Source organism: Meriones unguiculatus, chromosome 14 (genome assembly GCF_030254825.1).
Source record: "Meriones unguiculatus strain TT.TT164.6M chromosome 14, Bangor_MerUng_6.1, whole genome shotgun sequence".
In the NCBI taxonomy this organism is placed as follows: domain Eukaryota; kingdom Metazoa; phylum Chordata; class Mammalia; order Rodentia; family Muridae; genus Meriones; species Meriones unguiculatus.
In genome coordinates, this window is record NC_083361.1 from 1828221 (window position 1) to 1852970 (window position 24750).

The 24750-nt window shown below is 54.9% G+C and overlaps 1 protein-coding gene across 2 annotated transcripts; it reads right to left on the bottom strand.

Moving 5' to 3' along the window:
* Positions 1-351: 351 nt before the first annotated feature.
* Bckdha (branched chain keto acid dehydrogenase E1 subunit alpha) lies at positions 352-24650 on the bottom strand. Of its 2 annotated transcripts, XM_021657500.2 has the most exons (9): positions 24446-24650; positions 9954-10136; positions 9779-9865; positions 6700-6808; positions 3554-3715; positions 2025-2231; positions 1736-1877; positions 1393-1564; positions 352-854 (listed from the first exon to the last, which is right to left on the bottom strand). In XM_021657500.2, exons 1-9 carry the CDS (start codon positions 24605-24607, stop codon positions 684-686), a joined length of 1395 nt encoding a protein of 464 aa, XP_021513175.2. In that variant the 5' UTR covers positions 24608-24650; the 3' UTR covers positions 352-683. The 2 variants fall into 2 exon arrangements, with proteins under 2 accessions (XP_021513175.2, XP_060222422.1); XM_060366439.1 differs by lacking the exons at positions 9779-9865; positions 9954-10136; positions 24446-24650 and adding an exon at positions 6934-9422.
* Positions 24651-24750: the final 100 nt, after the last annotated feature.

The window sequence follows — 24750 nt, forward strand, 5'->3', positions numbered from 1 at the left end:
GCAGACCCTGCTGCCCCTGGCACTCTTTGCCAGGCCTGGCAGGTTCCGGTGGGCTTCTACCAGCCCATGGGAGGGCTCTGGAGGGGCCTGGTGCCAAGGCTGCCCTCCAGTTTGGAACACTTATAGAAATAGGAATCCCCAAGCCTTACTTCCTAAAGAAGCCAGGCTCTCTCCAAAGGCTGGTGTGTAGTGGAACCTATAATCCCAGAACTAGAGGCTACAGCACGAATTCCCTAGATACTATGTAGATACACAAACAACAACCCCCCCAAAACCAAGTCAGCCATGCTGGTTTCTCCCATCCCCTCCACACATACACCCCAGCCCGCAGGGACCAGAGGAAGCAGCAAGTCAGAGGCAGCGCCACGGTTTACTCACTGTGCTGACCAGCTCAATCTCTGGGTGGGATCCAGAGCCACCCTGCCCAGAGGATCTTCCCTAGCCCCGGCCCCACCCCTAGAAGGCACTGTAACAGGTGAAGTGGTGACGGAGCAGCAGCAATGGCCACGAACACTGTGCCCCAGTGAAGTGGTCTGGAGGAGCTGGAGTGGGAGTCACTCCACCACAGTCTGGAGTGCCACTATGACCCCCGAGCAGAGCATCCCAGCAGTTTTGACTAGGAGAGGGGCAGCATCCTGCCACGCCCCCTCCTCCACTGAGCATAGGACCGCCTCCAGGTGGCCTCACTTGTCAAAGTGGTCCAGGGGATAGTGCTCCCCGTAGGTCTGCAGATGCCGTGCCAGGGCCTCCTGCTGCCTGCGCAGCTGCGTGGGCATCTCCTGGTACACATCAGAGAAGATCAGGCTTGGGTTCGGCTTCAGCTTCCGCTCAGCCTGTTCAAAGGCCTCCATCACCTGGGCGACGAGGGAGTAAGAAGTGGCTGTCTTTCACCTTGCCCTCCCCCAACCAGACCCCCCACCCCCGTTCCAGCCTCTCCTGTGCAGCCTCAGCCTGGGGTGAGCCCCTCTGGCCTACAGGCACCCGGTAGTGCACTGAGCAGCTCTTTGTTGGAGGAAGGAATGCAGGCATGGATGAGAGAAGGGAAAGGACTCCTCAGGACTCCGCAGCCAGGCTGAGCCAGCACCACTGTGCAGCCTGAGGCTAGACCAGCTGTGTCTCACCCGATCGAGGGGGGACACTAAGCCGAGCCACAGCCTAGGTGTGCCACTTCTTGCCCACTGAGTTAAACGGATGCCTGGGGCGAGATGAGGAAACTGGTAGGTAGGCTGCCCCGGGTTCCACTGGGGCCCCGTGGGCTCGCTGACCACGCAGTTTGGCTCCAGCGGCCACACGTGGGGACGAGGCTTGCCCCGGCCGGGGTGAACACTGCTCTCCCCATCACCCCGGTTCTCCCTGTGGAGCATGCACGCCGGGGCTCCACAGGGCCCGTACCTTCTTCCGAGACTGCTTCCGCCAGGCCTTCTCCTGCTCCTCATCCCACCAACCCCGGTTCAGCAGGTACAGCCTCAGCCTGGAGATCGGGTGGTCCTGCTTGTCCCAGTAATTGACCTCATCCACTGAGCGGTACGCTGAGCTGTCGTCACTGGTGCTGTGGTGCCCAATCCTGCTCAGGGGAGGGGCCGAGGGTCAGCGGGAACAGGGGCCAGGAAAGCACGGAGCAGAGATGGAAAGCAAGGAAGGGGATGCAGTATGGGGTGACAAGGCCGAGCCTTGGGGGCACCAACAGAGGGCTCGCCAGAGCTGTGGGCCGCGGCAACGGGAACGAGACAGGCACCTGTAGGTCATGGCCTCGATGAGGAAGGGCTGGTTCTCAGCCACAGCCCGCCGCCGAGCCTCCTTAGTGGCATTGTATACTGCAAACACATCGTTGCCATCCACACGGATGGACATGATGCCGTACCCAGGGCCCCGAGCCGCTGCAGGGACAGAGAGGGTGCCAGTCAGGCCTCGAGGAGAAGAAGAAAGGGCGAGAGGAGAGTGTGTGTCCACTCACTCACTGCCTCCTGTGCCCTCGCTGTGAGTGCCATGCAGAGTGAACAAGAAGGAGGGCAGTGGGCACTTACCTATGCCATCCCCACGGTACTGCTCAGAGGTTGGCGTGGAGATGGCATAGCCGTTGTTCCGGCAGAAGAAGATGATAGGACACTCCAGGGTGGCCGCGAAGTTGAAACCGGCATGGGCATCCCCTTCACTGGCTGCCCCCTCACCAAAGTAACAGATCACAATCCGGTTGGCGTTGGCGCGCTTGGCGGCATAGGCTGCGCCCACCGCTGCATGGGAGCATAGACGACAGAGTGTGAGCAGGGACAGACACCCCACCACACACGACACCAGGCTTGGAAAGTCGTCACAGGTACCCAGCGCCTGCCCACCATAGCCTTCTCCCTCTCGCCTCACCGGAGTGCCAACCTTCCATTTGCACAGGGCAAAACTTGTGCGTCGACCCTGCCTGCAGTCGGCCAGGCTTACATCTGCGCCACCTTTAAAGGCCTGCCAGCTCAGGGCCTCCCTCACCAGGCCACACCCCTAGTGCCCCACAGCCCAGGTACTGAGTCCCACTGCTCCTCACTCTGCCCTCCCGCACAGCCGGGGACTCCTGTGGTGGAGTCTGGCACACCAGCCCCCATCGTTAGTCCCTGGGCACACCTAAACACAGGAGCGCCTCAAGGGGCCACACGGCTCCTTCCTCTCTGCTTCCAGGCCTCTGCCTCGGCCACTGCCCTGGCAGACAGTCTGTCCTGGCTGTCCTGACACCCGCACAAAGCACTCTAGGGCCGCCTCTCCACCCTTCCCTCCACCTGTCTCCCCAAGCCGGCATCAGGATCAACAGGGCTGACACCCGTCTCTCCGGCTCACAAAGGCTGGGCTGACACCTGGCATATGCTGGCCATTCCATACACCTGCTGGATGAGGGACTCCAGGGCACTGTAACCGACAGTGCTTCTCACCCCCTCCCCTGGAAGCCTGCAGACTCATGAGCCACACCTAGAATAGTTCAACAGACAGGCCCCTTACACTGACACACACCTCCCATCAGGCACTGGGTCCAAGGCCCATGAGAGCCCGTTCTTGGTCTCTGTGCTCTGAGGGCACAGGCCCAGCATCCCTGCAGTGCCAGGGGCCTCAGGGCACCTACAGTGGGCCCTAGGGAATCCTTGTGGCTCTGAGGAACAAGGCCAGCCAGGCCAGGGTAGAACCGGGGCTCTGTAGTCACAAGAAGTGAGTTCCTGCCTTCCTCCCCACAAGACCCTAGTAAGTCACTTCCTTCTTCTACTCCAATTTCCTGTTCCTTGTAACAGGGATCCTAAGACGTGCTTGATCTCCCCACAGCAACTGACAGTGTCATCAGTCTGAGTGTGGCAGTGAGGCAGCGCTTGGTCCTGCTGGCTCCGGGAGGAGGAGGGAACAGCAGGAGTTAGGAAGCCCAGCGTGGCCACGGTGGCAAGGCAGCTGGAGGGGTGGGACGCCATGGCACCCTCCGAGAGGCCCTTGGAAAGCCCTGGATAGAGGCCAGGCTCTTGGGGGACAGAACCCAACTGCAGGCTGGCGGCCTGGGCCCTGTGTGCGTGAGGCTTAGCACACGTGTCCTCACCCTGAGGGATCTGCGTGGCCAGTGGAGAGGAGATGGTGACGAAGTGGCGCTCCTTGCAGCCATAGTGAACGGGCATCTGGCGTCCCTTGCCTGGGTCACTCACGTTGCCATAGCACTGGGCCATGAACAGCTCCAGGGGGTAGTCCCGGTACATGAGCACACCTGGGAGGAGGCGAGAGCGGTGAGCCTTGGTGCGGCACAGTGGAGAGGGGTGTCCCACCAAGTCTGTGGGCAGCCTGGAACCGGCCTGCCTTCCCTCCTACCCAGACCAGGGCACTGTGTCAGGGCAGGCCTACGGGCACAGCACGCTGGACGCTAAGAGAGGGGGACTGCAAGACGGAGGTAGGCCAGGGCCACGGAGCCAGATGATGTCTCAAATTAAACAACGATAACTAGGAGCCAGACTGCAGCAGACAGCAAATCCAGCTCACAAGCACAGACAGGTGCCATAGATAGGGCCTGTCTCAGGAGAGACGTATGGGGGGCCCAGACAGCCCCTCTTGCTAACTCTCAGTAAGGGATGAACGGTTCAGGGAGCCAGCATCCTGTGACTGAACTCTGCATATGACAGGATCTTCGTGAAAAAACTGGTTTGAACCTTCAGGGCACATCGGCAGTGGGGAAGATCCACCAGATCACCCGCCATTCTGTATGTGGCTTTTAAGCATCATTTGGTAAATTTTAAATGACTACAGTGCATTTAGGTCACCCCGTGCCACCACCCCTCACTCTGATCCCTACCTCCAACTCTTCCTGGGACCCTGCCATCTTCCCTCTGACTTCCTGTAAGTCAGTGGCCAGGCATGCTGGCTCAGGCCTTTAATCCCAGCACTCTGGGTCACCATGTCCTATGGTCCCCCAGAGCCTGAGCTGTCTGTCAGGCATCAGCTGACCTTTCCCAGCCTATTAGTGCAGTTGTTCTTCATGCGACAAGTTAATGGGGCTGGCCATGGGGTTCACCATCACTTGGGAAGCACAGGCAGAGCTCTGTGAGTTCAAGCCCAGCCTAGTCTACAAAGCTAGTTCCAGACCAGCCATGGCTCCACAGGGAGACCTTGTCTTAAAACCAGAAAGGTCAATGGGGTCACATGACAAGCAGCTTGCCTGTTTCTTGACACGGGTCCTCTCTTGTAGCCCTGGCTGGCCTGGAACTCACTGCATAGGCCAGGCCGACTTCAGAGAGACCTGCCTGCCTCCATGTCCAAGCACTGAGATTAAGGGCCTACACCACCATGCCCTGATGCTGGCCTTGAATTCGTAGCGATCCACCTGCCTCTGCGTCCTTGAGCTGGGATTACGTGGGTGCACCGCTTGGCCTGCTTTTTTGAGAGCCTGGCCCAGTTTGGCCTTGAACTGGAAATCCTCCTGCCTCTGCTTCTGGATGTTCCACCATGCCCTGGCCTTCACAGCTACCTGTCAGATGTCTCTGGAGGGCACAATACATGCAGAAAAACCTGGCCACACTGCAGAGACAGCAATGGAGGAGGAAGTGTGCCTTGAGACTGCCAAGAACTCACAAGACACAGGCCCAGGGCCTTATACATGTGAGTCACCAAGCAGGGGCGGGGAGACGGGCGGGGGTGGGGCTCTGTGGTAAAGGGTCTGCTGGTATGTGGCTCCACCACCACCAACTGTAAACCAGAGCACCCAGGCAGATCTGACCTGCACCAGGAAGAGGCAGGTCCCGTGGGAACTCCTGCTTTGCTTCAGCACCTGCTGCTGCTTCACAGCCCTGACAAACACCACTGTCACCACACCAGCTGGGAATGTCCCATATGGTCCAGAAGGCCATCCAGAGTGACAAGCAGAGAGGGCTGTGGCTGAGTCAGACATCACTAGGCTCTACCTGTAGGAGGTGGAAGGCCTGGCCCCAGGACCTCACTCTGTCCGACTGCTGACCTGCCACTCACAATTGACAAGGACCCTGCCTCACTGGCTGGGAAAGGGACAGCCACTCGCCACTCCACCCAGGCCAGCCCTGGCCCCACACCGGCTGCTGCGGAGACCCTTCATCTCTCCATGGCTCAGCTGGTTGCTTTTTGGGTCTGCTGACTTTAAGGATGGATTCTTGCTGTGTAACCCAGGCTGGCCTCAAACCTGCAATCTTCCTGCCTGGGCTCCCCGAGAACTGGGCTTACAAGCACATGCTACCAGGCCAGGCTTCTCCACCTCCCACCCAGAGTGAGTAGGGGATGGGTGGCCTCCCCCCTCTCCCTGAACCACTGCTTACACACACACACAGAGCTTAGGGGTCCCCAGTGCCTTAGAAACCTGGCTCTCTTTGCTGATGATGCCAAGCTTCACCCTTCACAGGCTGTATGTCTCCACCCAGTACAGGAGGGGTTAGGGCTGACCCAGACGTAGCCTCGATGCCCCTTCATCAGGAGGCCTCACGACAGTCACCTGGCCTTCCCCACTGCTGGACAGCCTCCCCTGGGAAGGGCTCCGACAGCAAGGGTCCACCTGCACACACGTAGCCTCTACCTACCAGGCCGTGCTCACACCTTTGTGCCAACTGCCCAGGACTCTTCGCAGCGGGTGGGGCTACCACCTCCTTAGAAAAAGGACAGATCCCAGGCACACCCCCCCAGGAGGCCTCACGGATAGCTAGCCCTCTCCTAGGTAGGCATGATCATGCAGGCCACACCCCAACTCCACCCTTTCTTGCCTTATTGTGTGCCCCTTCCTTTCACACTGTAGCCATGTCTTTGGCCAAAACTCAGATCCACACTGCACTCAGGACTTTTCCCACTGCTCCTGCTTCCTAGGGAACACAGCACCTTGGGAGAGTCCAGAAGTGCCCTGCATGGGTAGACAGGTATCCACAGAATGTGCCATGTCCTCAGCCAGGCCTGACCCCATGTCCCTTTAGCAGCCATCCAATTCAGGTGCCCCTCATTGCTGCCTTGGAGATGAGAAAGTGGTGGCCTAGGGAAGACTGTGAGTCATCTCTGCAGGAGCTGACCCCCACACCTCCTGGTCAGCTCTGTGAGGCCTGTCTTATCATGGCCTCACCCACCCTGCTTGCAGTACTGCCTCTGGGCTCCTGAGGCCTTCACAGCACCACGCTGCTCCTGTAAGAGACCTTGGGAAAACGAACTGCGGGGCTCAGTGGAGACCCCAGAGCAAACTACCAGCAGACATACCTGCCTCCCGGTATTGGCCAAACACTAGGTCCGTCCGGTCCAGGGCAGCAGCGCTCCCCACATGTGTCCCCTCCTCGCCGTAGTTGGTCATGTAGAAGGAAATCCGACCCTGGGGAGAGGGGCCAGGGGCCCAGGCTTGGTTAAGGCAGTCCTCGAAAGAGAGACCTGCCTGCTTTTTGTCTGTTGTTTTTAAAGACAGGGTCTCTCTGTTAGCCCTGGCTACCCTGAACTCACAGAGGTGTGCCTGCCTCTGCTTCCTGGGTGCTGGAACGAATGGGGTGCACCACCACCCCTGGTGTCCTGCCCGTAATAAGCCATCGCTGGGCGGGGCTGCTGGAGCCCCTGCCTCCAGAAGGAATTGGTGGACATGAGAGCTGAGTGACAAGAGCCCAAAGGAGGGCACATGCAGAGCCAGGCGTGCAAAGAGCCTGCTGCACTGGGCCAAGGTGGGGGTAGGGGGGAAGGCCTAGACAAAAGGACAAGGAATGACAGGAGGCCAAAGGGCTGGAAGTCAGGTGAGATGAGGGCCGAGGAGGTGGGCCTGGGCCGCCCTTGAGCACTCTGTGGGGTCTGAAGCCTCCCCTGGATCTTGCAGTCTCTCAGTGGCTCTGCAGGGAAGGGATGGAGAACAGGAAAGACAACAGCAAGCCAGGAGAGTGTGAGCTGGCCCAGGAACTGGGCAGTGGGAGGAACAGATGGCCGCAGAGCGACCACCCACACCAGCTACGTTTGGCTTTCTGCCCCCACGCCTGGAAGAGACACTGGGGTTCCCGGCCACAGGCAGTTGATGGGACAACTTTAGACTGGGGACTTAACAGAATCTGCTTTTGCGGATAAGGGACTACTGCTGGCACCACCTCTGCCCCATCTTCTCCCTGCTCGCTCAGAGCCAGGATGCCTGAACCTGTGGCAGCCCTTCTGTGAGCATGAGGCAACAGGCTCAGAACAGGTGCCAATTTGCCAGAAAGGATGAAGCAGGGGGTGGGGCAGGTGCCCACCAACGCTGTGGAGCCACTAAGCAACTCCTAAGGGAACATCAAGAAACAGAGAGAAGGTAGGCAGGGAGATGGCAGAGAGCAGATGAAACCTGGGTGCCAAGGTAGCTAAGAAGGATGGCCGCCAGTGCCCAACACTGAGAAATGGGTTAGACAGGTCAAGTTTGGACAGGCCGTCTGCTGTGGGGTATGAGCAGACAGGATGCCAAACAGATCCATGGTGCCAAGATGGAAATCTGGCTGGAGAGCTGGGGAAGCCCTGGTGAATGATGAAATGGAGATCACCCCAGATCGTGCGGAAGAGCTCTCTCTGCACTGCCCCTCAGGACCGCACACCTCTCCGGGGCTCAGCAACACTCCTGAAGCTGGCTCTCCAACTGCCTGGGAAAGTGAGGAGGAAGGGCTTTTCTTTAAGTGGGGGAGCCAATTAAGTGTTAATTGACTTTCTGGTGCCAAGTAGGTGGGCAGAGCACTGGGTATGGAGGGCAGCCAAGCTCAGCCAGCATGTGGAGGAACCTGAGATGCACCCCACCTTGGGCTAGTGGCAGAGCCTGTCCACCCAGAGTCCCTCCCCACCGCCTCCTTAGCAGAGCACCCATTCCCACGCAGGCAGGAACTGCCCGGATGAAAGGACCAGTCTCCCTGGCAAGGAAGGGGGCTGGTGAACTGTGGGCAGATGGTATCAGGGAAGTGTAAGTGCGGAGAGAGGTGAGAGGCGTGATGTTGAGCCTCCCACCTTCCTTCCACTTGCTGCCTTGCTGCCTGGCGTGAGACTCCAGCGGCCATCTGGATTCTGGGAGTCATAAGGAGACCATGAGAAAGAAAGAGGCCAGTGCTGCCAGCACTGCAGAGTGACGGGAGGCACCAGAAGGGCAGACATCCCGACCCTCGGCTGCCACGGCCTGCGTTCAGGCTCCCTATTCCGAGCCTTTTTGATCCAAGAGGAGAACAAGTCATCTGCTGACTACAGCTTTTCCTTCTGTTTCTTAAGCTTTCCTCTGGAGCGGGCAGTCTGTCATTGTTCCAATGGATACTGTCCTGCCTGTGTTAGGTAAACTCCTTCCATTCTGGCTGCCTTAAGTCCCATCCGGACACGACACGGGGGTTAGAATGCAGCTTTCACTCAGTGTTACTGGTGGGAGTGGAGAGGCAGCCCTGAGATAGGGTGTCTCACTTTGTAGTTTAGCCTGGAATTCATGGCTATCCTGCTGCCTCAGCTTCCCAAGCACTGGAATGCCAGGCAGGTATCACCATGCCTGGCTTTTTTAAAATGTCCATTGGTGTTTTGCCTGAATGCATGTCTGTGTGAGGGTGTCAGGTCTTGGAGTTACAGACAGTTAGTTGTGAGCTACCATATAGGAACAGAACCCGGGGCCTCTGGAAGAGCAGTCGGTGCTCTTAATCACTGAGCTACTTTCCAGCCCCCACCCCCATGCCTGGCTTGTAGGTATTTTAGTGACAGAAGCCAGGGCAAGGCAGGCACTCTACCACGAGCTGTGTACCCAGCTGTCTCCCAGTGTGGAAACAAAGACAGAGACAAGAAAAATGTCTTGCCCAAGGTCATGACTGTGACTAGGCACTCCGGGAACTTTTCTCGGCCGTGCACACGGCAGGTATTTTTAGTGTCCTTGGATGAAACCCTTCCCCCAGCGTTCGGGTGAGCCAGGAGAACCTCTGACGCTCAGGACACCACCCCTTCCCTGCGTGCGAGCACAGCGGACGCAGTGGGCACACGCAGCGACCCCGCCCCTCCCCAGCCTGGCCCCGCCACCTTGGACGCAGCGGGCATACGCAGCAGCCCCGCCCCGCCCCAGCCTGGCCCAGCACCTGCAGAGCACCGTGGACGCAGCGGGCATACGCAGCAGCCCTGCCCCGCCCCAGCCTGGCCCGGCACCTGCAGAGCACCGTGGACGCAGCGGGCATACGCAGCAGCCCTGCCCCGCCCCAGCCTGGCCCGGCACCTGCAGAGCACCGTGGACGCAGCGGGCACACGCAGCAGCCCGCCCCGCCCCAGCCTGGCCCCGCCACCGTGGACGCAGCGGGCACACGCAGCAGCCCGCCCCGCCCCAGCCTGGCCCTCGCACCTGCCGCTGGGACTCGTAGAGGATGCGGTCCATGGTGTTAAGCAGCGTCATGCTCCTGTAAAACTTCAGCACCTCTTCCTGGGGCAGCTGCGGGCAGAGACGGGGACAGGTGGGACCGGAGGGGTCAGGCAAGGGCCCTGGGCATGGGGGCCTGGGCGGAGGGGGGCAGCCTCACGTGGGGGTCTTCACTGGGGTTGATGATCTGGCCCTGGCGGTCCATGACACGGTAGATGGGGATGCCGGAGATGACGTTGGGCTGGATGAAGTCCAGCTTGTCCACAAACTCTGCAGAGGCCCCTGGAAACTGGGGCTTGTCGTCCAGGGACGGGAACTGCTGCTGCTGCTGCCGGCTGGGGTGCTGGGAGGGAGGCAAAGAGCACCCCATCAGCACTGCTGAAGCTTTACCTGGCTCAGCCCTGGTGGCTGACGCTGGGCTAAGGAGCCCATGGAGCCCAGGTTGGCCTAAGACTCGCTTATCTGAAGCTAGCCTCCAAGTCCTAATCTTCTCCACACCCAGGTTTGTTTTCACAGTTTTTCTGTATAGCCTTGGCTGTCCTGGAACTCGCTGTGTAGACCAGGGTAACCTCAAACTCAGATATCTGCCTGCCTCTACCTCCTGAGTACTGGGTTTAAAGGCCCTGCCCGGCTATGGGGACCAATCTCTTAATGGGTGACACTGCAAAGTGATTTTTTCCCCCATCACATATCCCCCAGCCTAAAACCAAAATACGCTTCTCGGAAATGTGAAGGTTGGCTGGGCACAACAGGGCAAGCCTCTAATTCTAGCCCCTGGGAGATGGAGGCACACATCAGTTCAAGGTCATCCTCAGCTACACACAGAGCACCTATCTCAAAAATAAATAATAAATAAATAAATAAATAAATCCATCTGAGGTGAGCTTTAAAGAAAGGCATGCTCATGGTGGCCCACACCTGTAATCCCAGCACTCAGGAGGCAGAGGAAGGCAGATCTCTGTGAGTTCGAGGCCTACCTGGTCTACAGAGTAACTCCAGAACAGCCATGGATACACAGAGAAACCCTGCCTCAAAAACTAAAATGTACTAAAGTAAAATAAATATAAAAGAAAAAAAGGTATGCCTATATAATTCCGCACAGGGCATCTGGGAGTTTTGGGGGCAAGCTCCTGCTACATAGCCAAGGCTGGCCACATGACCTTCCTGCCCAGCCTCCAGTGAAGCTAGGATTCTAGGTGCTACCTGTGACGCATCCTGCCACACCCTGCCTTCCCTTCTCTCACCTGGCGAAGGCTATCACATGCATCAGTGTCCTCTCGCTACCAGGACAGCTCCCATGCTGCAGCCAATGACCCCTTCAACAAACGCCTGAGTGCCCACGTCCATCCCTGCCCTGTGCAGGGCTCTAGGAATGGCAGGCATCCGTCCCTGCAGCCTAGATGGAGAAGACACGCCAAGCTGACAGGAAGGAGGGTGAGGACAGGAGCTGGGCTTCTCAGAGGAGTGACACAGGAGTCCCACGGAGGAATGAGCAGCCAGGGAGAGCGTAACAGCAAGGGGTCAGAATATGCAAAACGCAGAAAGTGAGGCTGGCACCCGTCCTCTGTGGAAACCTGCAGTGCGCGCAGAGGAGCCGGGAGCCTGGAGGGACCGCACACTCTCAGAGTGTAGAACTGCACGTTCCTCTCCAGGACTTTCTCTGTGCCCGTCCTCTATTTTACACACAAACTGAGCACAGCAAGGCACACATGTGGGAATCACAACATGTGGGAAGCTGAGGCAGAAATGTGGCGTTCCAGGACAGCCCTGGGACACAGAAAACCACGTCAGACACAGAAGAAAAAGTGAGGTATGGTGGCATACCCTCGTAATCCCTGTGTCCAGGCGCTGAGGGAAGAAGATGCCACAAGTTCAAAACCAGTTTCAGCTAGTTTGAGATCATTTAAAGATAACAATAATAAAGTTGGGCTTGGCAGTGCAGCCTTTAATCCCAGCATTTGGGAGGTGGAGACAGGAGAACTGAGAGGTCAAAACCACCGTTGGCTACACAGCAAGTTCAAGTCCATCCTAGGCAACATGAGACCCCATCTTAAAACAAACAACAACAGGGCTAGGACTGTGGCTCAATTCGAGATAGAGTGCTTGCCTAGCCCACATGGGTTTGGTTTGGAGTGCGGGTGCACGCCTGGGAGGTAGAGGCCAGTCACCTGATGGACAGAGGACAGCCTGGACCACAGAAGATCTACTTCAAAAAATGAAAAACAAAACAAAAAATAAATCAACAGCCAGGCAGTGGTGGCGCATGCCCTTAATCTCAGCACTCAGGAGGCACGGGCAGGCATATTTCTGTGAGTTCGAGGCCAGCCTGGTCTACAAAGTGAGTCCAGAACAGCCAGGGCTACACAGAGGAACCCTGTCTCGAAAAACCAAATTAATCAAGCGATCAGTCAATCGATTGCTGAACTGCACACCTCAGTTATCTAGGAACAAACAAATCTTCCAGCCTTCCCCAAGCCTGCCCTAGTCCAAGTTCCAGGAAAAGGCCACTTGCCAGAAAAAGAAGACCACGAAAGCCAGAGTGGGGCTTCTTTAATCAGCACAGAAGCCCTGGGTGAGGCTCCAGGCTTCCCCACGTCCATGAAGGAGGTAAGGCTTGGGCAGCCCACATCCCAGAGGAGACAACCATGGTGGGGACGAGGCTCTGAGCAACACTGGGTGACAGTGCCCACTTGTCCCGGGCCCTCGGCTCTACGTCTTCCCAGTCTATCTTCCTTCAGGGAGAACCCACAGAGGCAACGCAGCCTCAGCGCAAGGGGAAGATGGCTGGCAGGAGAGAGAGACTGGCATTGCTGGCTTGCTGCTAACTAAAGCTGCCTGGTTCCTTCTGCACCCCACTCCTGACGTCACCAGACAACAGGTAGAGAACCTTGTGAGGCTACCATCAGAGAAGGCATGGCTGGCAAGGCCATCGAGACGCTAAAGGAGGTGACCGGCTAGCTGGGTGCTAGCCTGAGCTCCGCTTCCTTGGGGCATCAGGTATGCCAGGAAGAGGATGAGTTAGCAGGCTTAGGGAGGGAGAGCAGCTTGCGCCAGGCCACAAGTGGACGTCCAGCCTGGCAGGGCTATGATTCAGACCCCAGGACCCCACGCCCCAACGGCCACAGCTTGGCCAGTTCCCACAAATCTGCGTCCTTTCTCCCCACAGCAGCCAGGCCTCCTCCCGGTCAGCAGCTGCGGCTTCACGTCTAGGGAGGCCGCAGAAACGTGAGCGCTCCACTCGCCGCTTCTCACGCGTGTCCCCTCCCTCTGTTAATTGCAGTGGACAAGGCGCCGAGGTTCCAGCGGGCAGCGAGTTCCTGCGCATGATTATCGGCATTTGTGGCTGTGAAGAAATTATCACTCCCCACGGCAGGGCAGGTTCAGGCTGGCACCCCTTGGGCACACTCATCCTGCTTGGGCAAGAAGGAAGCAAGCAACCTCTCCTCGACCTGAGCTCCAGGCACAGCAGGACCTGATACCTACCTGGAAGGTTCCTTTGTTTGTGTCTGTCTCCCACACACACCACAAGGCAGGGGAGCTGCCTGAGGGGCTGACACAGCCAGAGCTCCAGAGGTAATCACCCTGCACCGCAGAGCGAGCAGCTCTGCCGTTAAACAGACCTGGGCTCCACGTGCTGAGCTCATGGCGTGGCTCTCCATGTCTAAAACGCTGCGGAGGCCTGTGTACAGAATTCTCAGGGCGATTTACACTTATTGTGCAGTCCTAGGCATAGTAAGTGCTGGGAAAGCGGACAGAGAGCAGCACAGAGCAGTGCTGCTAATGCCAGAGCAGAGGAGGAGAGAAGACTGCAATCTTAAGACCAGCTTGGCTTAGACAGTGAGAGCTTGTCTCAGAAACGAAGAGAGATCGCCCGATGGGGCACACCTACAAGCTGAGTATTCTCAAGGCTGAGGCACGAGGATCATGAGTTCAAAGCCAGCCTGACCACATAAGACACCATCTCAAAGGAAAAAAAAAAAAAACAAAAACAACCGTTTTTAATTCAGAACCAAACCCAAGGCTTCAGATGTCATCGGTCTGTCTGAAGTCGTGTGCACAGCTCCCTAGCTCCGAGCCCCAGCACCACACCCATCTATTATTGTACAGCACAGCCCGTGAGCTCAGTGCTCTAGGGCGCACAAACGGTGGTAGGCGCACAAGCTCAAGGCCATCCTCCACTACACGTGTTAACTTCATGCTATCCTGGGACACACGAGACCATCCCACAAACCAACAAACAAGTCAGGTGGCACATGCCCAGAGCCCCACTGCGCCCACACAGACGGCTATTTGATGTTTGGGAAGTGGCAGGAGGGGTGGCCTTGCTGGAGGAAGCGTGTCCCTGGGGCTTTGAGGGTTCAGATGCTCACGCCAGGCAGTGTCTTCCTGCCAACTAGGTGCAGATTCTTGGCTACCCATGCAGCACTGAATCTGCCTGAGCACTACCATGCTTCCCACCGTGATGGCAACAGACCAAACCTCTGAACTGTAAGCCAGCCCCAACTACATGCTTTCCTTTGCACGAGGGTCACGGTGTCTCTCCACAGCAATGGAAACTCTAACTGAGGTACCCACTCAGGAGGCTGAAGCAAAAGTATGAGTTCAAGGCCAGTGTAACCCACATACTGAGACCTTCTCTCAAAACCAGACCTACCCCAACAAAAGACAAGGAGGCTGTAAAGGTAAGAAAGCAGGAAAATCAGAAACGAAAGGCACCCCGGGAAGACGGGGAGAGTGGGAAAAACCACTGGCCCTTGAAATTGGAATTTGATACCAGATTTTGGCCCTAGCAAACTTCAGAGAGAGATGGCGGAGGAGACATGGTTGCATAAGAGGCCTGAAGTCTCTCGGGAGGAGAGCTGAAGGGTTAGCTAGGGAGTGATGAGGGTCAGCAGGCAGAGCTTGCAGGCTGAGAATGAGCTAGGGTGTCCAAACAGGTCCCACACACCCATGCAGACCCCCAGGTATGCTTCACATACTGGGCCTGGCAATGTTCTCCAGGGGCCTCTTTCCAAACCTATGGCTGGGAAGGCTGTTCTTGACCCCATGAAGTCCCTGTACTAGTTCAGTGAGTTCCAAATGTGGCCGGTAATGAGGGTGCTGGATTATGGGATGGGGGATGGCTGGCAAAATGCCTACACAGAAGCGGTATAACAGCAGCCAAAGAGCGCATTTTTCCTCTGCCTTTTCTTAAAGGTGGGGTTTGCCTGGTTGTCAGTGACAGAATGCCAAAGCTGCCCAGACTGGGACAAAGTCCTGAAGCCACAGGAGACCCAACAGGAGCTGGGTAGCCGGATCATGGCCATTCCTCCCCTCCGGCACCGTGGTTAACAGCACAGGCACGGGCAGAGTGCTGCGTGACAAACGCCCTGAGTCCTGGGTTCTTCTTCTAGTGTGCATTCTCATGAGCTACCATGAAGATGGCATGAGCTGACATGTACACATGGCTCAGCCCAGCGCCTGACCCGTAAACGACGCACAGCAAACATGAGGCACTGGCAGGTGTGCTGGAGAACTGTTCTGGTCAGTCAGGCACACAGAAAGCACTTGCGCTAAGGGAGGCCAGGGGAGAGCTCGAGCAGGAGCAGGAGCAGGAGCAGGAGCAGGAGCAGGAGCAGGAGCAGCACCTGCTGAGTGCCTAGAGAAGACGGCACCACCGCAGTACAGCTAACCCGCCTGGAAATCAGCAGACTCCAGAGCTCAGCGTGGCTGTGCAGGCCTGTCAGGCCAGCATCAGGAGGCTGAGGCAGGAGGCACACAAGGTCGGCCTGGGCTACAGGACAAGACCCTCTCCAAACAAAAACAAAACAAACAAAAAAGGCTCTGGGCCTGCACTCTGAGCCACTGGAGATGAAGACGGCTGAAGCAGGTCAATAAGAGCCGACTGTGGGGCTGCAGCGGTGGCCCGGACGTGAAGAGCACTTGCTGCTTTTCCAGAGGACAGGACCTGCAACTGCCCGTAACTCCCACATTCTCTTCTAGTCTCCACAGACACCAAAAAAATGTATACACACACATAAACACACACCCACACACAAAATAAACCTTAAGAGAAAAAAAAAGGTAGCTATGAGTGCAGATGCCACACAAACGTTTATCTCGGTGCTCACTGATCTTTCCAGCCTCCTTCTGAGGCCCCGGCACCAAACACAGATGGCGGGGAGGGAGGAAGAGCTGGGGGGGGCCCTGAGCAACTTGTCCAAAGCCAAGCAGTTCACATGGTGAGCTTGGCGTGTGCAGGGGCTGCATGAACCAGCCCTGAGGCCCTGGGCCTGCTACCACAGCAGAGAACGACATCTCTCAGGAGGGTGGCCGCCCAGCTTGGAAAGCAACCTGGAGCTGGGCCTCTGGGACCTGCTGGCTTTCCACTCTAGGCTCTCTGGGCGCTGCAGGTATAAGCCCAAGAGGCGTCTCACTCTTTCCCTGAGTCACTCAACATCAAGCCAGTTACTGCCCCTGGAAGGAAGCAGTGGCTGCATTTCCAAAGTCCTGGCCTACCAGTCCTCAGAATACAGAGGAAGCACTCTCAGGAAACCGCACTCTTGGGCTGGGCAGCAGTGAAGAGCTCTTGCTGTTCTTCCAGAAATCACAGACAGCTTCTAAGTAACCTGTAACTCTAGCTCCTGGAGGATTGGACACCTCTGGCCTCTGTAGGCACACACCTGCAGCTGAGGACTCTCTCTCTCTCTCTCTCTCTCTCTCTCTCTCTCTCTCTCCAGGCATGATGGAACACACCCTTTTGCCTCACATTCAGGAAGCAGGGGTAGGAGGACTGCATCAAGTTCCAGGCCAGCCAGGACACAGACAAAGAACCCCACACTCTAGCTCCATGTGGGGCTGCAGTCAGACCCCAGCACATGGAGGTGAAGGTGGGAGGGCCAGGCACTCACAGCTATCCCAGCCACAGTGAGCATATGAGATCTCAAAACCGAAACAGCTCAGCTCTTGAACTGCTCCCGGCTTTCAGGGAAGGAAGCATCTCTTCGGTTTTGCCGGTGGAACGTAAACTGGGTAGTTCTACGCTGCTCTGCGGAACGAGGTCAGGCAGCCCACACTAGCACTCTGTGTGCTGAAACTGTCAGTCTAGAAGTGTTTCCTAATTTGAAAACCCAGCCAGATTTCTCAAGACAGCAAACACCCAGGGGTGCCCAACAGCTTAACCCTGCAACACGGGGCTGCGGTCCGCGAAGTCTACACGGAGTTAGAGCTCATGGTTAACCCTGCAACACGGGGCTGCGGTCCGAGAAGTCTACACGAGTCAGAGCTCACAGGTGGCCAAACCTGCCAGTAAGTCTTTCCTCCCTAGAATCACAATGCCACCAGGTCTGGGGACCCACACGGAGGAGGACAGAATCAGCTCTCACAAGTTATCTCTCGCTTGTGCACACATGCACGCACGATAAATAAAAATGTAAGCTAAAAGCTTAAAGAAACAAATCCACTCTGGCATCTGACCCTCACCCGTGGGTGGGCAGGGCTCTAGGGCACTGGAGTGAGGGCACTTAGAGCCACGGCTCTCTCCCTGGTCCAGCAGCCCTCCTCACACATTCTCACACGCCCTAGCTGTGCATCCCCACCCTTCTCCCAACACCTCAGCGCCCCATCCCATCCCATCCCATCCCATCCCATCCCATCCCATCCCATCCCATCCCAGGAAAACGGCAGCTTCCAGCCATGGCGGCTCATTTCACACCCATGTATGCACACATGCACACACAGAGACACTTCTGTGCACACATGCACACGTACACAAAACAAAACACTCATCATGTTTTAGCTAAGTCTATGATTCCACGCTGGGCCATATTCATACCTGTCTTTTGCTACCTATCGCCTCCAGGCCAAAGGTTAAACACAACCGGAGAAATCACTGAGAGCCATCTCCTCTTGGCCCACAGTGCCCGCTGAGCATGCACACTCGGAGAGCCTTCACAGAGCATGGAAACTGGACCAGGCCTCACGACGCCGTTCATGATGACAAGCAGGCCCTGGCTCTAAGCTCCCTCCTCCAGTGCACGAGTGAGGGTCAGAATGCTACAGAGGGGATCTGTGTTTTAAGCTTTTAGGTTGATTTTTATTTTTTGTGTGTGCATGTACACGCAAGCGTGAGATGACTTGTGGGAGCTCATTCTGTCTCTTCCGTGTATGGCCTGCAGATAGGCCACCAGGCTTGACAGAAGCTGCCCTTACTCTCTGAGCTGTTTCTAAGGCTTACTAGTGACTTTTTTTCCCTTTGGGTTCTTGCCATGTCATCCTGGCTGGTCTGGAGCTAGGTGCAATCCTCCTGCCTCTGCTTCCCGAGTGCTGAAATTGTAGGCGCGCTCTGCATACCCTGCTGGAGACTGAATCACAGCTTTGTGCTGGCTGCGCAAGCAGTCCAGCCCAGAGACAAGTCAGAGCTTTTGATTTTTTGTTTTTTTCTTTGTGTGTGTGTGTGTGCGCACGCGCGAGTGTGGTTGCACGCATGTGCGAGCGGGTGTAAGATTTACAGTCACCACTCCAGGCCTGGCTCCCACAGTGAGTTTCCTTCCTCTTCTCCCGGGACAGCAGAAACATCTGCTACAGCAGCAGGGGGAAGAAGGAAAATAAGGACCCAGCAAACACCCACACGGCAGCGGTGTTCCGTGGAGGTGCCAGGCGGAGCACCTCCGTCTCCCTCCTCACGCACTCTCACACCCCAAAGCTGTGCAACCCCCACCTTACTCCCAACACCTCAGCGCCTCATCCCATCCGGGTCAAAGTGCAGCTTCCGGCCATGGATGGTGGCTCAACCCCGCCACGTGGAAAGCGAAGGAGTGCCACCAGCTCTGAAGCCGTCACAGGCTACACAGCGCGTTCCAGACCAGCCTGCACTACTGTGAGACACATTTTCTCTATGTCCCCAAAACAAAGTGTGGGGTGCCTTCAGCAACGGGGGCTTACCAAATAGTCCCCCTCGGCAGCCAAGAGCAGTGCAAGAGCCTGCAGTGCGGGTGCCTCCAGGGCCTCCCTGACCAACGCCACGCCTGACACCGAGGCTGTCATTCAATACAAGAAACGGTTAAATTATTAGATATAAGAAAAGACCAGACAAGAAAACCCTGTCTCCTGGGAGCAACAGTGTGGTCAAACTTTCTTTTTAAGGAAAAATCTATCTCTAATTAGCTTGCAATGATGGGGCTTCACAAGGCCTCTTCATAGTCTTAGTTCTGGCTAACCCCAGCTACCTCCTGTGCCCGTGTGAACCTTCACCTCCCAGGAGGCTCTCCCTGTTCTCACAGCATGTATGCTCTCCTGTCCCCTCCTTGTTCCTTCCCTTGGACTCGGGACCACAGGCTGAAGGACCTCCTCACCGCGCTTGCTCTCCTTTGCCCGGCCCCGCACAGCACGGCCTGAGCCCTTCCACACAGCACTCCCTCCCTACTTTCATTTCACTGCTAGCCTACTGTCCTCGTTCCCTGAAAGCACCCTCTCCTCACTGCCTGCTAATGGCCCCTTTTTACTTTCCCAGTTTCCATATGGACTTCATGTTAAAAACCTAAAAGATCTGAGCCTCCCCATGAGAGCATGCGAGGTTTGTCTTTTGTGGCTTGGGTGCTTACTTGGTATAATTTTCTTTTCTAGCTCCATCCATCTACCTACGAATTCATGGTTTCAGTTTCTTTACATGTGAGTAATAAGCCATTGTGTAAACGCGTGAATATATGTGTGGATATATGTATGTGTATGTATATGTATATGTGTATGTATATATATCCACACGTATATTCACATACGCACGCACCATGTTTGATGACCCACTTCCTACCCTACTGTGAACGGGGCATTGAGGAACTCGGTGTGCAAGTGTCTCCACAGCAAAATACAAACCCTTCAGGTATATGCTCAGGGCAGTACAAGTGGCTCATGTGGTAGATTTCTAGCTGTTAAACCCTCCACACTTATTCCCAGGGGCTGCACAGTTCACACCCTCACACAGAGGACAGTGGTGCTCTGATAATGCTAGCAGGAGATGTGCAGGCCGCCGAGGGAGAGGGGACGTCACTTTATCCAAGCTTGGACCCTGCAGGCTACGATACCGATGCCAGGCAGGACATGCCTGCAGGTGCACACCTATGGCAACTGTTTACGGAGCAGTCAACTGCTCTTTTGATTGAACAGATAGACGGCCTGCTCCACAGGAAGGAAGCCATAGTCACCACGGTCAAGAGAAGCCGTGAGAACCAGAGGAAAACTACTGATGCAGTTTTCCTCAATGGTCACGCTGTCAAACCGCCTTCTAGTGTTAACGTCTACACCCACAGACTCGTGATGTTCCCAGCCTCGGCCAGAGAAGCTTCTTCCTCAAGCGCGTGGCAGATACTGCAGCCACACTGTCGTTCAGCGTTGACAAGTGGCTGGAGCGCTCAGCGGTAAGCAAGACATTACCATCAACCCCTTCCAAGCTCGGCGACACTCACAGAGGGGACAGAAGAACGTAAGAACTCAAGGATGGAAGGAGTGGCTGTAAACTTCGTGGCCTCGTGGCACAGCTATTGCACACATAATTCACAGCAGCTGTGGTCACTTATAAAATGATCTGCCTAAGATCAAGGCAGTTAAAAGTTCAGTTAGGTCAGGGAGGGGCCTCAAGTCCCCCAGCTATTAGCAGTTGCTGGCTTCAAGGGAAGGAGTCACTTTTCTCCAGGCCACTGGATGGTCCTCCATACCCAAGTGGACGAATCTACAACATTCCTGCATGTCAACATTAACTGGACCCAGTGGATTAAAAAAATAAACACATCAGAGAAGGCCTTCAATTTCAGCGCTCAGGAGGAAGAGACAGGCAGATCTGTGCGATTTCAAGGCCAGCCTGGTCTGCAAAGTGAGTCCAGGACAACCAGAGCTACACAGAGAAACCCTGCCTCATAAAAAAATAAAAATTAAACACACACACACACACACACACACACACACACACACACACAAACTATTCTAGTATGGCACGAAGTTTGAGGATCCTAGGGGAAACTGGAAGTGGGGAAGGTGGAGAGGATTGAATAAACATATACTGTATGAATTTTTCAAATAATGTTTAAAGAGAACAATAATAAACCTTCAGGCTGAGCACAGGGGCACACCTGTAACCCCAGCATTTAAGGGCAGAACCAGGAGGCCCACCAACCTGAGGACAGCCTGGGTTCCATTACAGATAGCACACAGCCTGCCTCAAAGGGCAACACCCACAGACCTCAAGCTGCACTAGCCACATTCACGGCTGGTAGCCACATATGGCTGGTGGCTACCACACTGGACGGCTCAAACACAAGACATCTACACTGCCCGGGAGAGCTCCGTCGGATAATCTTGGTCTAGAATCTTCTCGGATAATCTTGGTCTAGAATCTTCTGTTGCTATCACCTGTTGCTACCACTCAGCAGCTGAGGGGTAGGCACGGCAGCACATGCCTGCAACCTGGGCCCTGGAAAGGCTGAGGCAGGGGATCTGGAATATGAGCCTGAGCTAGAAAATTCTAGGTGAGCCAGAATGCACATCAACACTTGGTCTTAAAAAAAAAAAAGAGCAGCTTTTAAAATCATAGACCTAAAAAAAATGTCCCTTTTTTTTGGCTTTGGTTGTGATTCAGAGCATAATGCTTTGTAGTTTTTTGTTGTTGTTTTTTTGTTTGTTTGTTTTTTGTCTTTTTAGTGTATTTTTCGGATTTTTAAGTCCGTAAGTGCATTGCATACAATTTTCTCTAATTTTTAAACCCTTTCCTCCTCCCATTTTGACATTTGCACTTGGAGAACACTTGAGTTGCACAGATTTTGGGTGTCCACCCCAGAAAGTGGGAATTTGATTTTTTTTCCTTCCGAACTGGAAGAAAATTTTTATGAAGAATTTTGTCTAGGAGAGTTTAATAACAGTGTTACCCAAGGTTGTGTCTGTAAAGGTGATTCATTTTCTCTGACCCTTTGTTACTCAAAAGTAAAGTACTAGGAGCCCTAAGAAATGCTCTGTTCTTGTACATTAAGTTCTTGTACTGATTAATTCAGGTTTAATTTGATTTCCGAGCTAAGAGCAGTGGTAAAAACTTGTTTTCAGAAATGCATTTTGGAAGAGAAAATAGTGTAAAACATGTAGTGAATGTTTCTTCAGTTTCTTGTTCAGCCAATGAGGGAAGGGCATTGCCTTTCTTTTTACCATTAATCACTTCTCAATAAACGTGAGATCCTGTTGAACATAAAAAAAAAAAATCATAGACCTAGTGAAAGAAAAACAGGTAGGGGGGCACTGTGAAACATCATCTAAGTACACTGTATGAAAAGAAAATGATTTAAAAAATTTTTTAAAGCCAGAGCTGGGTGTGGTGGGGTACAACTTTAGTTCCAGCTTTGAGAGACAGAGGTAGGCAGATCTCTCTGCGTCTGAGGCTAGCCTGAACTACAAAGGAAGTTCCAAGTTCAGGGTTACATAGAAAAACCCTCTCAAAAAGATAAGCGGCAGACAGACAGACAGACAGACAGAGAATAAAGCCAGGCATGATGGCAAATGTCTGAAATCTCAGCATTTGAGAAGCAGGAGGATCAGGGGTTCAAGACCACCCCCCTCCAAAAAAGGAAGGAGGGTGAAAGAGGGAAAGGACTGAGGATGTAGTTGAGCAGGTAGAGTGCTTGCCTGGCATGTCCTGAGTTCGATCCCCAGCACCACATAACATCTGGTGAGGCACGGTGAGGCACCATTCTAACCCTAACACTGAGATGGAGGCAGGAAGAGCAGTTGTTCAAGGGCATTCTCGGCTATATAAAGAGTTAGGTGGCCAGCCTGGGATACATAAGACGCTGCCAAAGAGAAGAGAAGAGAAGGGGAGGGGAGGGAAGAGAAGAAAACTTTAAATACACAAACCAATAAGAGCTGGACACTGCTCCCTCCTGCCATTCTTCCAAACATCCTCTCAAATAAGAAAGAAGAGGGACAACAACAGAGGACCGAGCCAACAGGAAAACAGATTTAATCAGCCACAATGACCTTTCCCTAGGGTGCCTCACTTCTGCTCCACTGCCCAGCCAATGAGTTCAGGGACTGAAATCAGCTGTGAAGGATTTGATGGGGGTGGGAGGAACAGCACACTAACAGGAGCCTGCCCTGCCCCCACCCTGTTGCTGCAGCCTTTTTGTATTTGCTTGCTCCCACTGCCAACCTTCCTAGGTGCCCGCATTTCACTCCTACATCCTCCTGCTCACCTCAATTTATGCCCTTTCTGCCCTACTGAACGAGACCGAAGATCAAACAAAACCTCAGAAAATACTGAGATTCTTCACCAGGGCGCTGCCAATCCCGCTCCCATCCCCAGGTCACCCTTTTTCCTCCTCCAATCTGAGGGCTCTGTCCTCACCCGTAACATAAGGCCGACATTCCCATCGCCCTTCTGTGCTGTGTCCAGTGTGCAGTGCTTTCACAAGCGTGTGTTCCCACAACACCCCGATGCAGTGGCATCTACTGGCAGCGTACACAGAGGGCAAGGGGCAGTTCCCTGCCCGAGGCTACACAACTGGAAAGCGGCAGAACAAGGTAGCAGTATGGAGAACCCAACACTTAACCAGGCCTGTTTTCACTGGAATTTTACTTCAAAACCCTTTAACGAGGAATCACCAGTAAGATTTTTCTCTTTTTAAGAGATAGTCTCACTATGTAGCTCTAGCTGGCCTGGATCTCACAGAGATCAAACTGCCTCTGCTTCCTAAGTGCTGGGACCAAAGGCATACATCACTACACCAGGCCCTGGGTTCGATTTTTGGTTTTTGTTTTTCACCTTTTTGGGTTTTTGTTTGTTTGTTTTGTTTTGTTTTTTTGAGGCAGGCTCTCACATCCCGATCTTCCAGCCTCTACCTCCCAAGTGCTGGAATTGCAGTCATAAGTCACCATACCCAGATAAACAAACCCAAAGGGCTGGGAGTCAGATTCTGGACCTAGCACTCACTGGGCAAGCATTCTGTCTCTGAGGTAAATGACCAGACCTCGACAGCAATTTTGGAAGTGTTAATCTCGGCAGCTATGGATCAAAAGCAAGTCTTAGTTTTCTCAAGTGTTTTCAAGAAAAGTGGGCATCCGGGCACCTGTGATCCCAGGACTTGGGAGACTGAGCCAGGACGTCTCCAGTTCGATGACACTCTAGAGATCTGCGTGAGTTAAAGGCCCGCCTGGACTACTGAGTGAGATTCTGTCTCAAAAAAACAACGTAGGCAAAAGATCTCGTCTGTACTTCTCACTCTGTCTCCCTTCATGACCATCTCCTGCTAACAGAAGTCATGGCAAACTCCCTTGCCTTGACTTTTGGTCAGGGGACACACGAATCAAACCAGTTTCCTGTTCAACTCGCTTTGCATCTGGATTTTAAGTAAAGGAATAGAGAAATGTAGAACCCTAAGAGAAATGTAGAACCCTAAGAAAACCCGATCTGCCCTTCCAACCTCATTCCAGACTTGTCTCCTTCCATGGAGACCAAGGAGCTGCCTTGCTATTCCCCTGAGGGGATTCTTCCCTTGAATTTCTCTCCAAGAAGTCTCCCGGTCCTTTTCCCCCGTGAGTCCGCTCTTCCTTCACAGCCCGCGGTGAGGGCCCCACACACTGTGAGGATAACCTCCACGCCTCTCTTTCTCCTCAGGAAAGACCCCGAGGGGCGCAGGTACTCACGGATCTAGCCAAGCCCCGAGCCCCAGGACGCCCCAGCAGCAGGTGTGCCGCCTGGCCAAGGCCACGGCTCGGCCTCCAGAACCTGGCCACGGACATCACTGCCGCCATCTTGGCTAATGACCACGCCTCCCCTCTCAGGGGATAGACGTGGGACTGCCCCATCAGGTGCCTCGTTCAAACGGCAGCGCCACGAGGCCAACAGGCCACCCGCTTCCAGCCACCCTGCGTCAGAGATGCGCAGGTAAGTGAATACGGCAACTCTCATGCTCTAAAATCACTCTGCTCGCCTGCTTATAGCTGCGCCT